Source organism: Trachurus japonicus, chromosome 10, assembly GCF_045865225.1.
Source record: "Trachurus japonicus isolate A0001 chromosome 10, Traja_1.0".
In the NCBI taxonomy this organism is placed as follows: domain Eukaryota; kingdom Metazoa; phylum Chordata; class Actinopteri; order Carangiformes; family Carangidae; genus Trachurus; species Trachurus japonicus.
In genome coordinates, this window is record NC_140916.1 from 7,230,458 (window position 1) to 7,245,722 (window position 15,265).

Sequence of the window (15,265 nt, forward strand, 5' to 3'; positions counted from 1 at the left end):
GCAGTGGCCTTCAAAAATGCCTCACTGGGGGATTTCGGGATTTCACACCACCTGCTAAATCTTTATTGCACATGGAAATAAAAGCGCTCCCTGACTAAATAATCCTCTATTTCAAGAAAAATAAAATAAAATAAAATAAAATAAAATCAATCTTCAAAAGTTCAACCAAGGTTCACTGCCTGAAGATAGCACGAGTATCCGTCCACAGACCCTGCGCTTACACAACATCTTTAGCCGGCGCTTCACAGCAGGAACTCACCCACAGCTTCTGCCAGGCCAAAGACCTTCTGATTGTAGGCGTCTGTTTTATCCCAGATGAAGGTGTAGGAGAGGTCGGGGAAGGCAGGGAAAGACTTCTGGAACTGACGGCCCATGACGGCCACCATCAGGTGCACCTTCATCAGGCCAAAGGGGAGACGGTCCTGGGTCAGGAGCACCTTGAGGATGGGCTTGTAGCCAGCTGCCCTGGAGCTCAGGTAGACCAGGTTGAGGTCACTGCCTGGTATGGCTACTTGCTCATGAAGGACCTATGAATTTAATTAGCAGTCAGTCTGGTGCCAGATACGCAGTGTGAAGTGTGGACCTGCTGTAAGTAACAGGAGCAACAGGAGTTTGCGGGTATTTAATGTAGAGAGGATGACTAATTACAGCATATTGTGATATGTTATATATAACATGATATGTTGCACTTCTGATGCAGAGTTCAGGTCAGAACAAATGATTATTTCGCTGCAGGGTTATACACATACATACAGGTCATTATATCTCACAGAGTCCAGGAAAACATGCTCCCTGTTGGTTGCGTAGCCAAAATATTAAAAGTGAGTCCTTACGCCAAACCACAGAATACATTAGTCTATATGGAAATTGAATCAAGTCCATGGACATAAAGTTAATTCTTCATTATTCGAATCTGTGAGAAGTAAATAATTGAAAATTTACTTTCTTTCTTTTTTTATTACAGAGCTTTTTACCCATGTTGCATTGCAGGCTGCTGTTAAACTCATGCTGAAGCATGTCCAGACAATTTGGGTTTTTTCCCTCAAATGTAACCCAGATCTGCCTTTTTTTTTCTTTTTCCTAACCACTTTAAACAGTAAAAGCTGCAGAGTCACATTTTGCATTTAGGGATTTTCAACCCTGATTTGGGCCAAATGGATACAAACCAAAATCCTGAGGCATGTAACCTCCATGCGATGTGCCCTCGGAATTTATCAGTGTTGCTATGAGACAATTTATGGCTTAGTATTTGGGGAGACGCCTGAATTCAATCAAAGCTCAAAGGCAAACTGAAAGACAAATCTGACTCTATTTAAAATAAGCGAGAGAAGCCATGGTGAATGGAAGATAACAGCATTATCGTTAGTCTCTATTTGTGTTTTTTCGCCACTGCAGCTTGTAATGTCGGGATCAAACACGGGTTAAATTATTAAAGCCGTTCTAAACAATCAGATACAAGCAGAAATTTGCAATTGACCATAAAAGCCGTGTAATGCGACGCGCCCCCCCTCGCCCCCCTGCCCCCCTCGCTCCGCTGTCTTGCTGTGTGTGTGACGGCGGTCTCACCTGGGTCTCTGGGATGATGGGACTGTCTTCCGGGGAGGTCTTGTACAACGTGGAGAGGGGCGTGGCCAGGATGAGGGGGTGGGGCCTGAACAAGCCGGTCAGGTAGCAGCTGGGGATGTCGTTCTCCTCGCGCTTCATCACCACCGTGTCCATCACGTGGAAAACGTTCCAGGGCAGCCACACGGTGCGGTGCAGCGTGGGGAAGGGGGCGCGCTCGTAACTCAGCGTCAAAGAGGCACCGCCATTGGCCAAGAGGTCAAACCTTTTAGAAATGATCACAGACAGTAAGTAACTCATAGGATGAACAACTATATTCATGCACAGAAACTTCTCCGGGTTATTAGGTTTGCAGTTATGACATGTGACACCCACTGAGGTGAGGTAATTGCTGAGATCTGAGAACAAGGCAACATCGTTAGAGGAGCAGCCAGATGAGATGATCAGGCAATTTGTAAACAAGTCAGTTCTTTCAATAAACCACTTTATTTCATCATTTATTGTACCAGGAATCAGTGTGTTCATAGAAGTGCAACGAGAACAGAAGGTTAAAGGTGAACAAGGGTTTGTTTGAAACCTGTGTGTGTGTGTGTGTACCAGCTGCTGCTGCTGCTGCTGCTGCAGCCTCTCGCCCCTCAGGACTTCTCTGTAGAAAATGTTGTCACATCTCCACATCTCGGCAATTAACTCATAATATGAGATTTTATCATAATGGATTAAAATGACGACAAAACATGAACGGTTAAAACTTTTTTTTCGTAATTTCACTGCAAGTGCCAAAGAAGCAAAGTAAATATTTATGTCAAGACTTAGTATGATAATACTTTTTCAATGAGAGGAAGAACTTTTCCTTTCAAGTGTATTCCCTCCGTACAGCCTCCATATATTATTATCATTCACTGAGTCTAATTTATGACTTTTGTTTAACCAGGCATGGTGCAAGAAGACACTTTCTGGTTGAATTTGGTTGTGAGTCTCGAGTCTCGGGAGTTTCCTCTGGTGAACTGGTTTTAATTAGTACGACATTACTCAGGGAAAAGTTACTGATTTGGAAATGAAGGGCGAGTCTTTGAAGTGCTGCTCTATATATTCGGCGAGCTCCACTACCCAGGGGGTAAAGCATCTGTGTGGTGACATTGCATGCATTCACACGCACAAAGACACACACCCTCGCAGATTTGAACGCTTCTGCACACCTCTCATGCATGCACCCACACCCGGGTTTGACACACACACGCACGCACACATGCATACACACACACACGGACACACGCGCCAACAGCCAAGCTGTGCAGCTGACCTACAACAGCTTCCTTCTCGAGCTCTCTCTACTTTGGGCAGTGGGGAGCTCACAGCTGCAAGAGGCCAGGCTTTGATGCTGCCCCCCCCCCTCTCCCTCCCTCCTTCTTAACATACTGAGCGGATCTGTTGGCTAACCAAGTGTGATTATCCCCGACCATTTATCACGCTCCTTGTCAGAAGAGTTACAGGGCAGAATATCTGAAGAAATCAGCTAATCCTCAGCTATCTGGGGACCCGAGGATTGTGCTTCATAACAACAGCTGTACAATTCTCTGCCACTCATAAGCCTTTTATTCCACACCGTCAACACATAAACATGGCCTCTGTCTGCTGAATTTGAATGACGGCCTAGTTTACCATCTCTGGTGGGGCATCTGCAAAAATATAGCTCCAACCTTAAGTGACCCCCTTCCTGTAAAATATGTGACATACGTTTGTCTGGTATGTATTTGCACTGCTATTATTGAGGAGCTGCCTGTGGTAATAGCAGGAGAAGGTCAGATAGTAATCCCATGTTTTACTACACCGTGGGCAGATTGATTCTACCCTCGCTGATTCAATGCATTTTAAACAGCCTGGTTCAAAATGGCCTCCACCACTGTGACATTTGCATGAGGAATTGTTCTTGGGCACAATGTGCTGCTGTTTCGATTTGTTTTGAATGCTTTCTGGATAACTGCCAGGACGGCTCTCCCACCACTATACTGAACGCCCTTCTTCTCTGCATTTTTTTTTCCCATACACTGGTCCGGGGACAGCCGGCGGCGCATGGCACAGATAAATCACAGCACGAGCAAAGGTTGAACGTAAAGGCTGAGCTGTCTGCGAGGCACTGCTCGTGTTTTTTTGGACATGTAAATCAGTTGTTTGATAAATGCAGATGGATCACCGACGTGTACACCCGCATGTGGCACCTAAAGGATGCGTGTGTGCGTAGAAGAGGCTCCCCTTACATGCCATCCTGCCGTGTGATGGTGTAGCCGTACTCCGGGTAGTGCAGGAAAGACACGTTGACTCCGATCAGCGGCGTCCCGTCTCCAGTGAGGACCTGACCCCGGATGACTGATGCCAGGCTGCGTGGGCAAACAAACAGAGGGAGAGAGGGGCTGAGTAAACAAACAATGCCAGGCGGCATCAACAAGCGGCCGCTGCATCAGTAGCTAACAACTGTTATCCCTCCGCCAGCGGCACGAGCAGGGAGGTATGATTTACCGAACCTGGGGAACACAACACATATGTCAGCGTCAGTTATTCATGAAAATGCCGCCCCATGGAGCACCTCTTTGTGTCTGTTTACCACTTTTAAAAGCCCATAATTCAATGGGACGAGGGTTTCAAAGACATCAAGGACAATAAAGATTTTTTTTTTTTTTTGCAGAACGTTGCACATGTATTGCAGCATTTATTTTCCACGATGACTCAGAAATTGATGTAAATTCCGTCTTATGCTACGGCTCTGTTTCTATCTAAAGGACTATTATGTAGAGACAAGATGCCGCATGATTCAAAGATACAAAGCAGCACATATAGCTCTTCAGTTGGTGAGGCCGGCACAGAAACACACTGAGCATCAAAGCTGTGAATGTAAAACACACATCATCCCATTGAGCCATCATGAAATACACACAGTTAGATAATCAGGCTGCTAAACTCCGCTTGGTAAATGAAGTGTACAACAGACTCAGCAGTGAGCAAATCAAATGAAATCCATGAGAGAAATATTCACTGCATTGTTATCACTCTGACCTCAATGAATTAAGAATTTCCCATTAAATTGTATTTTTGAGAGGATGCGATCAAAGCGTGATTATTCTTTTTGCAAGTGTTTTTACTTCTCAAAAAAATGAGAATCTTTTTCCTTGCTTGGTGTGATAAATGTCTGTAATACTTGTGATGAAAGATAATATATCAACAAGAATTGTGTTAAATCGAGCTCTTCAGCTTGGTTACAGAAATCCTCTTGATGTGAGAAGTTGAAAAGCTCAGTGCCTGACGTGTCAAGTGGCACTTTATAGGAACTTAGAACAACAAAATGCAACGCTGGAGGCAAACTGTCACATGGATATAAAAAAAAATGAAAAGGGGGTTTGACAAAGGAAGTGCAATGCTACAATACAAACGAATCGCCACAGCAGTTTAGAGGGATGAAGTCATAAATAGTGCTGGGGTGAAAAGAAAACGTAGCCTGAACACAAAAACACAAGCTGCCGAGGTGTTAAAAAGTAAAATGTGGTTTTTGTTAGTTTAAAGTCTAAGGAGTTCCAAAAAAGAAAAAAACACCAAGCTCTTTGAGTGTGAACAAGCTCTCTCTCTTTGCTACCTGTGTTTTTCGCCTCCATATACTCGCACCTGGTTGCTGCCTTATATAACCCATCTCCCACTGCTGGCCAAAGAGCAGAGCCACCAGAGCAGGTGGTGGGTTAAATACTTCACTTAAGGCCACCTCTGTTGGTAGTTATTCTAGCATGGGAGAGCATTACTCATTCACTCTCTACCCACCCACCCACATTTTCCCTGCTGGCAAATGGATTTGCTTTTGGTCAAAAGGCTTTCCACCTCCAGCATCTCCCCTTCTTTGCTTTTACCTATAAAAAAAAAAAAAGCCCCAGTATTTTCTTTGACGTTTTTTTGCTTCATAAATCAAAGACACGCAGGGTTCATACATGATTAAAGCTCCAGATATCCTCTGCGATTATTCAACATGACTGCTGGCCCTTCAGGTAAGACTTGGCCAACGAATCGCTGCTTCTCCTCCCTATACGTTCTCGAGTGTGAAGTAATTTGTTAAGTCAGTGCTTTGTTTGAAAGTAAGTCGGGGAGACAATGCAATATTTCTCCATCAACATTTAATCATTCCCCACTTCTCAACCATAGAGGAGAATTTTAAAAGTCTTCCCTCTGCATTTGTCACTAGTGGGCAAAAGATGTCTCATTTTGCCACTTTATCTCCGGGTCATTACGTATATGAGACGCGGATGATCAACAGCTTTAGCCCCTCGTCTCCCCCCTCCCTCTCTCTCGCTCCATGCCTGGCACAACTGTCTCCCATCCTTTATTTACCGGTTCGGGGAACAAGGCCACTTAAGAGCCCCGGCGAAGGTTCACTCTTTCTTCCCCGTGTCTCTATTAATCTTTGGAGAGGCAGACAGATGCTACAAGAGCCGAACCCCCAAACAAACGGCGAGTCACCCCACCTGCTGAGACCCCAGAAATGAATCATATAATACATGTATTCATATCCGTCATTGTCTCATGCTGACTGTAAAAAAAAAAAAAAAAAACACCATCTAAAGACCCGTTGGGAGACTTGTATGGGGGACACGTGATACAGCTGTAGGACTGGTGGTGGTGGTGGTGACGGGGGAGTGTGGAGGTGGTGGAGGGAAGACTAAACCACAACACATGTTTTATTCTCTGTGCTGTACGAGGGACAAGTTTTACTGCCGTGATCTGAAACCCGAGCGCGTACTGAAATCTGCTCCCTCTCTCTCTCTCTCTCTCTCTCTCTCCTTGCTTACACAATGACTTCTTAAAAATGGAAGGAGAGGAATGACCTCTAACGGTTATCCATCCCCCCCCCAGAACCGTTAAAGACATCAGATACTCCACCACCAGACATAACAGTCGCCGCTGCTTTTTGGAAGTCTTGATGCTCTCTCCTGGCATTGTTCCAGCACGTCAGAGACTTTTTTATAATGTATACACTAGTACTCTGCTAAGGCTGTCAATAAATTATTCACCTTCTAACCTCAAATGAATGTTTGAAAAATATGGGTCTCCAAACAAACTCTGCCACGACTAGACTTGACTCTCCCGACCCCCCAAAAATAATTTAACGTGTACTGTAATGTCGGTGGTGATAAGATACAAAAAGATAATTGTTTTTTTTGTCAAATTTGGTGGTGTTTGTGTTTGCTGAGCTTCTAAACTGCACCATGATGTTTTGACTGTAAAACTAACTTCTACAAGGAGATAAAAAGGCAAATGAATATTTCTGAGCAAGTGAGCTAATGCCACTGCCAGACATGAAATCGACAGTAAGCTGAAGACAATGAGGATGAGGATTACTGAGAACCCGACTGGGGGGGGAATTGCCTCATTCTATATTTTCAGTAAAGCATGCTATTTACATAAGGATTACTTTAAACTATTGGAGGAAATATTCCCAAAGCCTTCTGCACACAGTTGGCAATCATTTTCCTCTACATCAGTCACAAAATAAACTCTACTCTTGATTGTGAACAGATGTGGGAGTGCTCTCGGTGAAATATATAACTATGTCTGCTCGGTTTGCATATCGATGTGGACAACGAGTCTAACGCCGTGAAAGGCTATTGTTCCTTTATGTGAAACTTTTCACTTGGTGTCTTCACCTTGAATAACCACGTTACAACTGCACCTTTAGAAACAAGCTGTAGAAAAAAACAACAACATACATTGTAAGGCAACATAAATGAAGAGAAGGACCTGCGGCTAAAAGGTCACATAACTTTAATCTACTCTGTTCACATCCACCACACTGTCCTGTAGGAGTCTACTGTTGTTAAAGGGATAGTTCAACATTTTGGCAAATTGGCCCATTGCCATAATTGCTATAGTCATAGCAGTAGGTTCATTACCTTTAATTGTAGGTGTGCTATTTTCAGTACAGCGGAGCGCAGCAGCTGGCTGCTCAGAGCTACGCTATGGAGGCTAAGGGAATTTCTTGGTTTCCCTCATTAAACTCATCAAATACAAAATCCCAAAACTCCACAGCGCTTTTGTAGACAAGTTGTGACCTGCACAACCACCACGCTATGAGATAATGACGGAACGATACGAAACGGAGCCGTTTTCGAGGTAAATACAGGGTAAATACGGAGACTGCTTGCTGAAAAACTGTCCCTGAACGCAACACGCATCAGCGGTTTTGTATGAATTTACCTCGAAAACGGCTCCGTTTCGTATCGTTCCGTCATTATCTCATAGCGTGGTGGTTGTGCAGGTCACAACTTGTCTACAAAAGCGCTGTGGAGTTTTGGGATTTTGTATTTGATGAGTTTAATGAGGGAAACCAAGAAATTCCCTTAGCCTCCATAGCGTAGCTCTGAGCAGCCAGCTGCTGCGCTCCGCTGTTCTAAAAATAGCTTACACCTACAATTAAAGGTAACGAACCTACTGCTATGACTATAGGGATTATGGCAATGGGCCAATTTGCCAAAATGTTGAACTATCCCTTTAAAGAATCCAGAAAGATGTGCAAAAGAAGAAGGAGGACGCTGTGCTAGTTGATTCGATTGGCTGTATTTACCCTGCAATGGGTTAGCATATTGATGCTTCACTGATATAGCATGCTAATAGGAACACACTGTGGCTGCAGAACCTCACTGAACAACAACAAATATGGTGCACATGTTATCCGGTTGGAGCAGACATGTTGGGTGTGATAGCTGACAAATCCTGGATTAGTCAACAAACTGAGAGAGCCGACGTCTCCATGCACGTATTCATGTTCTAATTTCTACTATTTTTTCCCCTCCCAAAACAAAATCCATTTCCCCTTATCTGATATTACTGAGCAAAAACAACAGCATTAACATCTTGGCTCTTTGCAGACTGTCTGTTGATGGGGCTGATTTAATGTGATTCTCTGCTGGAGAGACAGTTTCTAGAAAGAATCCCTTTATAGCTAATATCAAAGACAGAGTCTATTTAAGTGGGCCGGCCTTAGATATTCAAATACACTGTGTGATGGGCGGCTTGCTGATGATTAAAAAAAAAAGATAGTTCCTGATAAAAGATATACCGTACATTCATGTGCAGTGGAGACGGTCTCTTCAGTGAAATGTTTCAGTGCTTTTCTTTCCAATTTAGAAAGACCACATGGTGTTGTTGTTACCTCGGTGTAAGAAACCTCATCCTCATGTTCTTACAGCCATCAAGGCTGTTTTTAGCTTAGAACAAGAGCTCTTGAGCTACTTAATCTTCCCTTGTTAAAAAATAGAAAAAAAAAAAGAAAGAGGAAAATGCTTGTGGCAACGAGACCACTGTAAACACACTTGTCAGTGTGACTGCAGAGACAAAGAGATGCGAAATTCTTTGACGTTTCAGAGTGGCTGCACAAACACAGGTGCCTCTTCCCGACTGGTAATGAGACAGCAAACGGCTAACGTGAGCCAAATAATTAAAGAGCTGTCAGTAATTCATTAAGCCGCTTACCTGCCGTTGAACGGGTTGTCCCAGGGTATCACGTGACTGCCGCTGGGGCCGATCAAGAAACTGACACGGTCGTAGAAGCCTTTGGACGTGGGCTGGCCGGCTGAACTCTGGCCCTGGCCCGCGATGGCAGTGGGGTCAGGTGAGCCGCGACAGTAGGTCTGACCCTGGCAGGCGATCTGAGCGCAGCAGTCTGGGTCCATGCAGTCGACGAGCCCATCTGGAAAACAGGAGGGACAGCTGAGACAGGGAGGGACGGTTCTGTTGACCTGGGACGTGTTGAGGCTTTGACATGTGAGCATTTTCATCGCGTGTTGAGCTCTGCTGCACACAGATGACTCCCCAGCATGAACCGAAGTTCATTAAAGTGACAGCAGAGATTAAAGTGTGAACTATTGAAAAGTGTGTCACCTAATATGAACTTTAGAAGTTCTGGGCTTGTTGATCAGGCTTAGGAGCGCTTTATTAAGAATTCAGCTTCTGGGGTATTAATAGTAATTCCAGTTTCAGCAACTCCTTATAATTGATCTACTGTATATTTTAAAGCGCGTTGTTGAACAATCTGCACCGCTACATTTGCATATTCTTTCCAGTGAGAGTTTATGTATGATTGATTTGTTTTGTTTGTTTGCACTGTCACTGAGGAGCCACATCAAAGCCAATTTGCGGTCTGGCACAATAAATGACATGCACACAAGTTTCTCCTCTGAAGCTAAAAGACTATTTGTACGAGGCTTTTACTTCTTCCTACCTCCCTCATTATCCTTGCCATCCGAGCAGAGCGTTTCGGTCGCTACATCGCATCCCAGCCCTCTCCATCCTGACTGGCAGATGCAGTGCCAGACGTTTTGATCCAGGACACACCTCCCGTTGTTGTTGCACAGCCCGGGGCAGCCGTCTGTCAACACATCATGTATGTGTCAAACAGCGGAGCAAGTCAGAGCGAGAAAATCAGGAGTAGAAAAGGGGAGGGGGGGGAGACAAGAGTGAAGGGGAGGAGGAGGAGGAGGAGGAGGAGGAGGGCATTTAGAGTGGACAGGGGGTAGAGGAGGGACAAAAAAATGATAAAAGACAGTATTGAGTGAACATACAGTACGATACACCTCTGACAGGACCGGGGATGTGGGGTAGGGGAGGGGAGGGGGAGTGTGGAGTTACAGTCGTTTCACATGAGTTTCAGGTGCAGGTTCAACTGCACTGAGAAATGAAATGTGTGGGATGAAAAAGGAGGAAAAACCTACTGAGGTGTTTACTGAAAGTTAATAGGCCAATGGGAGATACCTAAAAATGCAATGATGAGTCAAATCTTAATGGCAGATGGGAGTTTTTTTGTGTTAAAATCAAAGTTTGAATGGTTGTTGTTATCAAGCTCAAGTGATTCTGATTGGGTTGCATGAATTCCCTACGTGTGATTTTCAAATTAAAAACGGCATTGGAGTCAATATCACAAAGACTCTGGGTTTTTGTTCTCATACTTGAATCCACTTTTTTAAACCATTTTCTGCATCTGAGTCCCAAGTTGCGTAAGTTCCCGTTTAAGAGGGTGAAAATTCAGGAGGAGTTTCGTCGTTTCTTTTGCCTGAAAATAATAATGAACGTAGGAACAGCCCATTGCAGATAGTCGAAACACTCATGTGAAGTAACAGCAACATCAAAGGGGAAAAGTGGGAAAGTATATATGTAAATAGGAGAAGAAGTGTGGGAAGAAGAGGGAGGATCAAGAGTCTCTACATATACAGAAAACAGAGCATTTGCTGCCAGATCGCATTCCTTCTAGTGGAGGGTGAAGACAGGGAGCCGAAAAAATGACTAAACCACACCAGTTTGGGGCGTTTAATCTGGCAGACACAGGGAATTAAGACAGGGGGTGGGGGGGTGGTGGGAGGGGAGTGGGGACCGTGGAGTCTGGTGTGAGACTGGTTAAGACGGACAGGAGATGAGGGGACATATCGTGGTGGTGGTGGTGGTGGTGGGGGGGAGCAGGATCACAGCAGAAACATTATGATCGACTTGGACATAGAACAGGTGTATATACGCCGTGCTAGGAAAGACAGAGAAAAGGGAGGGATTGTTTGTGACAATCTCCCTGGGGGGGTAGTGGTTCAATTTACCTTTATATCCTATCTTGACTGCTCCTATTACACGACCGAGGAAAGGGAAACATTTGGAAAAGAAAATTACTTATCTCTGTGGTGGCAGAGAGCTAAGACTGACAAACACATTTACTTATTGTAACTTACAGGGAGCACAAAAAGTGTAAACGGTTGCTGGCATAAAGCTGATGTACCTGCCATCTTTGTTTCAATATTTGGAAGAAGAGAAGCTTGTGCAGGTATTTTTTCTCTTTTTTTTTTCCTCCCCGAAGATTATCGTTGCCACGTTTCAGCTCCTGCTCTAATTTCAATCTCTCGACTGTGTTTGAATATCACAGTCGTTATGGTGATTGAGCTGAATGGCTAATGCTAAGCATGAGTGACAGGATATGACTGAGCTGCGAGCTCACCCATTTATTTTATTCTCTTTGAAAAATAAAAATAAAGTTTACATTTAAAAATAAAGTAAACAAAACATAGGTGTTAAGCTGGATCAGGAAAAAAAAAAGGAAACATCTTGCATTAAAAAATATAATTCGCAAGCAAAGTGAAAGTTTTTGTTTACCTGATACTCTGGAATCCAGGGCTATACATGTAAGCCAAGAGGGAGTTGGAAGAGAGACAGATAGGTAGGTAGGCAGACAGGCATACAGACATAAAATAGAGAAGAGAACGGGTATAAGCAGGAGTTAGGCAGAGAAATGCAAACAAAGAAAACAAGGAGAAAATTGAATTGTTAGACAGAGAGAGAGAGAGAGAGAAAAAGACAGAAGCTGCAGATTTTGGAAGATTAGATTCTTAGTTTAAGTTCTGCAAAGGGAGGGGGAAGAAGTGGGGATGTGTGTTCAGTATTTGACAAACTTAGAGTGTGGTTGTTAATTGAAACAGCAAAGTGATTAATCGGGATAACAGATACTCAGTCATCACATTTTTCTGTACATTTCTGTGCATAACAAGCAACATAAAATGAATTCAGCATCTTGAGCTTAGTTAAAATATTGGTTGTTCACACTCCATCTGCTGCCAAAGCAAGACAGGCTAACACAAAGGGAACATGCTGCTTCTCTTGATATCAACGTGTTATAACACTCTTTTTGTTTTCAGACTATATGAGCCAGTTTGATCTGGGCCTGCTTCAAAACATTTTCCTGTCTGCTTGTCAGAAGGTATGTAGTTTCGCTTGCACTCTAATATGAACGCATCATGAAGCAGAATACTAAACTTCTTCTCCTTTTTTTTTTTTTTTTCAATTTTGCCGTCATCTCCACTTCAGCGGTTTCAACAACTGCAGGGCAATGAACCGGCGGTACACTAAAATGAATCAAAAACACCTTAGTGGTAAACTGCGGTGCTGAGAAAGCAGTGACAGTGGGTTAAGTCTTGCATATAAAACAGGATCTAGATATGTGTGACAGAAGAATAGCCAAGGAAGTCCTCTATTCAGGTTCTGGCCATGTAATGTGATTAAAAGGCGCTTTGTGCAAATGGCAGTTAGTTATTCAGGGTTTGAAAGACAAAATAAGCTCCCGGTTCTCCAAGAAAAGGTAATGCATTGCCTATTCATCCGCTCTGCATCCAAAGCAAGGAGTTACTTTCCTGACTGAGCCTTAAACAGGAGGAGAGAAAGGGAAAATGGACGGTGCACAGCCGGCCTCGAGGAGGGAAAAAAAGATTAATACGATCAGGAATGTGACCCCTCCGACAACTCCCTCACTGCAACCCCCCCCCCTCTCTCTCTCCACCCTCGGAGATGGAGCCGCGTCGTGGATCCATCTCTGTAAATACGTAATTAGGGTTCAACAGTTTGGTGAGTGCCGGATCTTTGTTTCTCTGGGAATTTGTCGTCACTGAGAGGCTGGAGATGGCACTTGGGGGAATGCTGTTTGACGCGGCGTGTCAGGGTTTAACTACGGGACCTTTGACAGGGGGTAAGGTGTCGGAGAAGTTTGAGTTAAAGGTCAATAGGAAGTGACATCTCAGAACTCATTATCCTCATTAATGCCAGGTGAAGGGCTGCCATTTCAGAAAAATGATATTCTAAAGAGGCCTTCCTGCGGCTTTTCGGTTCCCTAAATACCTGCCCTTGACTTGCTAATACAAGAGCGTCACTTCAGCAGTCGGAAAGGTGGAATATCTAAATGGATGATAGAAAAATTACAAAGTTGATGCGAGCTCCGGGAAAGAAAAGGGAAGAATTTTTGAAAAGAAAACGATTCTGAAAGGAAGAAAGTGAAAAGTGAAGGACGGCCGGCCAAAAGAATATGTCACATTCTCTCATTTCTTTTCAGTAGGAACGACTCTTAACACTTCCAGTTTCTATAGCTTGAAACATTTTAAAATTATTTTTCGCAAGGTTTTGTCCATGAACTCATTTAATTAAAATATTTACACATGCAACACTTGCTATGAAAGAAGGCATCTGCTAAAGGTGGTGTAATTTTCATTATAGTAACATACTGTTTCTATTATTTACTATAGTTTCATCTATTAACATGCAACATACGAGTGTAGGAGTGAAAAGTGCAACATCCTCCTCTGAAATCTGGTGGAGTGGGAGAAGAAAGCAGTATGGTAACATGGAAACTCGACATTTATACCTCAGACTTATCCATTAGCACAATAAAGTAAATGTTCTCAGTTATTTTGCCATTGAGCAACAAACAGGAATATAATAACTCGATCATAAAGATGCTGTTTGATGCAGTAATCTCTTGAAAATAAACTGTGAGAAGCAAATCAGTTTCCTTCTAAACACTGAAAATATCACTAGAAACGACTGATGACTAGTCTGTCATGTTGAAGTTGTGTGTGTTTGGAGCCTGCAGCAGCTACTGTACAGAGCTGTGTCAGGATCTGTGTCCTTCCAACAGATGCACGGAAAATCCTGACATTCACACTCCAAAGTTGCCCTTTTGAGCCTCTCCATAAATGAATTTCCTGTAGCTCATGCCCTTCTGTCACGTGTGTGTGTAGGTGGACTTTTGCCGTTTCGTGTCACCGTGGCTCACCGATGGTGCAGTGTTCGCCCGTCCAGCCCTGGTGGCAGTCACACTTGCCCTCTCGGCAGACGCCGTGGTCGATGCAGCGCGGGTGACAGTCCCTCTGCTCACATTCTGGTCCTGTCCAGCCTTCCTCGCAGTGGCACACGCCGCTGATGCACGAGCCGTGGGGACCGCAGTCCACCACACACACCTCTGCAGCAAAGAGAGGAGGAGAGAACGAGACAGAGAGAGAGAGAAAAAAAAAGACATGAAGACATGTAGCTTCTCCTCTGTGAAAACTCCACCTTGTATTCTGCATCTGCTACTGAAGAAAAAAAAAACAGCTCTGATGTTTGCCGACATGTGTTGGTTCCCTCTGTGAGTGGGCCAAGAAGCTAAACTGTGAAGGACACATTATAAAAAATGTGTTATAGAAAACTCTGACATTACGAGGCAACTACTGAACGCATGATAGTATTTTATCAAAAGAGGCTCAAACTTACTGCCTTCTATTAAACAAACACTTAAGAGGCATCATTTTACCTAGGAAATGTCAGGCCGTAAATGCTTTCTCTTGCTTTATGGATCTCAATGGACTCGTCGTGTACACAGCTCCTTTTTAAATGAGTGTGGAGCAGGATGAGCAGCTGTCACACGAAATGTCAGAGCATCGCAGCTCTGCTTTTATTCAGCTACTTTGCCAAAATATACAATGAATAGTTTTGAAAATGGTGGAAAAAAAACCAAAAAAAAACCACAGAGTAAGTCTTCCTCTAAAAAGTATCACATTAATCTTGATGTATAGTGATGTTACTTTTATGGGTTCAGGTGATAATAAAGTGCCGTAACTTCTCGGTGCTTGACATTTAATCTGTAAATTCTGTTTTCTATTATACAATGCAGGCAGCAACAATGCAGTGCCCTCAGAGTGCATTACACTCTGTCTAAAAGGAGCACGAGGGAGAAGAGCTTAAAGAGAGAATCAAAAAGAAATGCATTGTGTACTGATGTGTGCTCATACTGTATGAAGGCAGATGGATGGTATCTGATGTAAATGCAGAAAATTTCCTCAGCAGCAAATTCTCAAGGACTTTAATTTGCTTCTCAACAAACGGGTCCAATCAGTATAAC

At 43.6% G+C, this 15,265-nt stretch overlaps 1 protein-coding gene across 4 annotated transcripts in view; it reads right to left on the reverse strand.

The window, feature by feature from the left end:
- The window catches only part of LOC146979331 (teneurin-3), a 138,056-nt gene that overhangs the window by 31,255 nt on the left and 91,536 nt on the right, over positions 1-15,265 (reverse strand). For 2 of the 4 annotated variants that reach the window (XM_085789070.1, XM_085789069.1), the window contains exons 12-19: positions 14,162-14,347; positions 11,719-11,739; positions 11,172-11,195; positions 9,812-9,958; positions 9,064-9,280; positions 3,819-3,938; positions 1,567-1,828; positions 260-527 (exon numbers count right to left, since the gene is read on the reverse strand). In XM_085789070.1, coding sequence (XP_085645196.1) covers positions 260-527; positions 1,567-1,828; positions 3,819-3,938; positions 9,064-9,280; positions 9,812-9,958; positions 11,172-11,195; positions 11,719-11,739; positions 14,162-14,347 — 1,245 coding nt within the window. The remainder of the gene's footprint in view (positions 1-259; positions 528-1,566; positions 1,829-3,818; positions 3,939-9,063; positions 9,281-9,811; positions 9,959-11,171; positions 11,196-11,718; positions 11,740-14,161; positions 14,348-15,265) is intronic. The other 2 variants (XM_085789072.1, XM_085789071.1) reach the window with 1 other exon arrangement.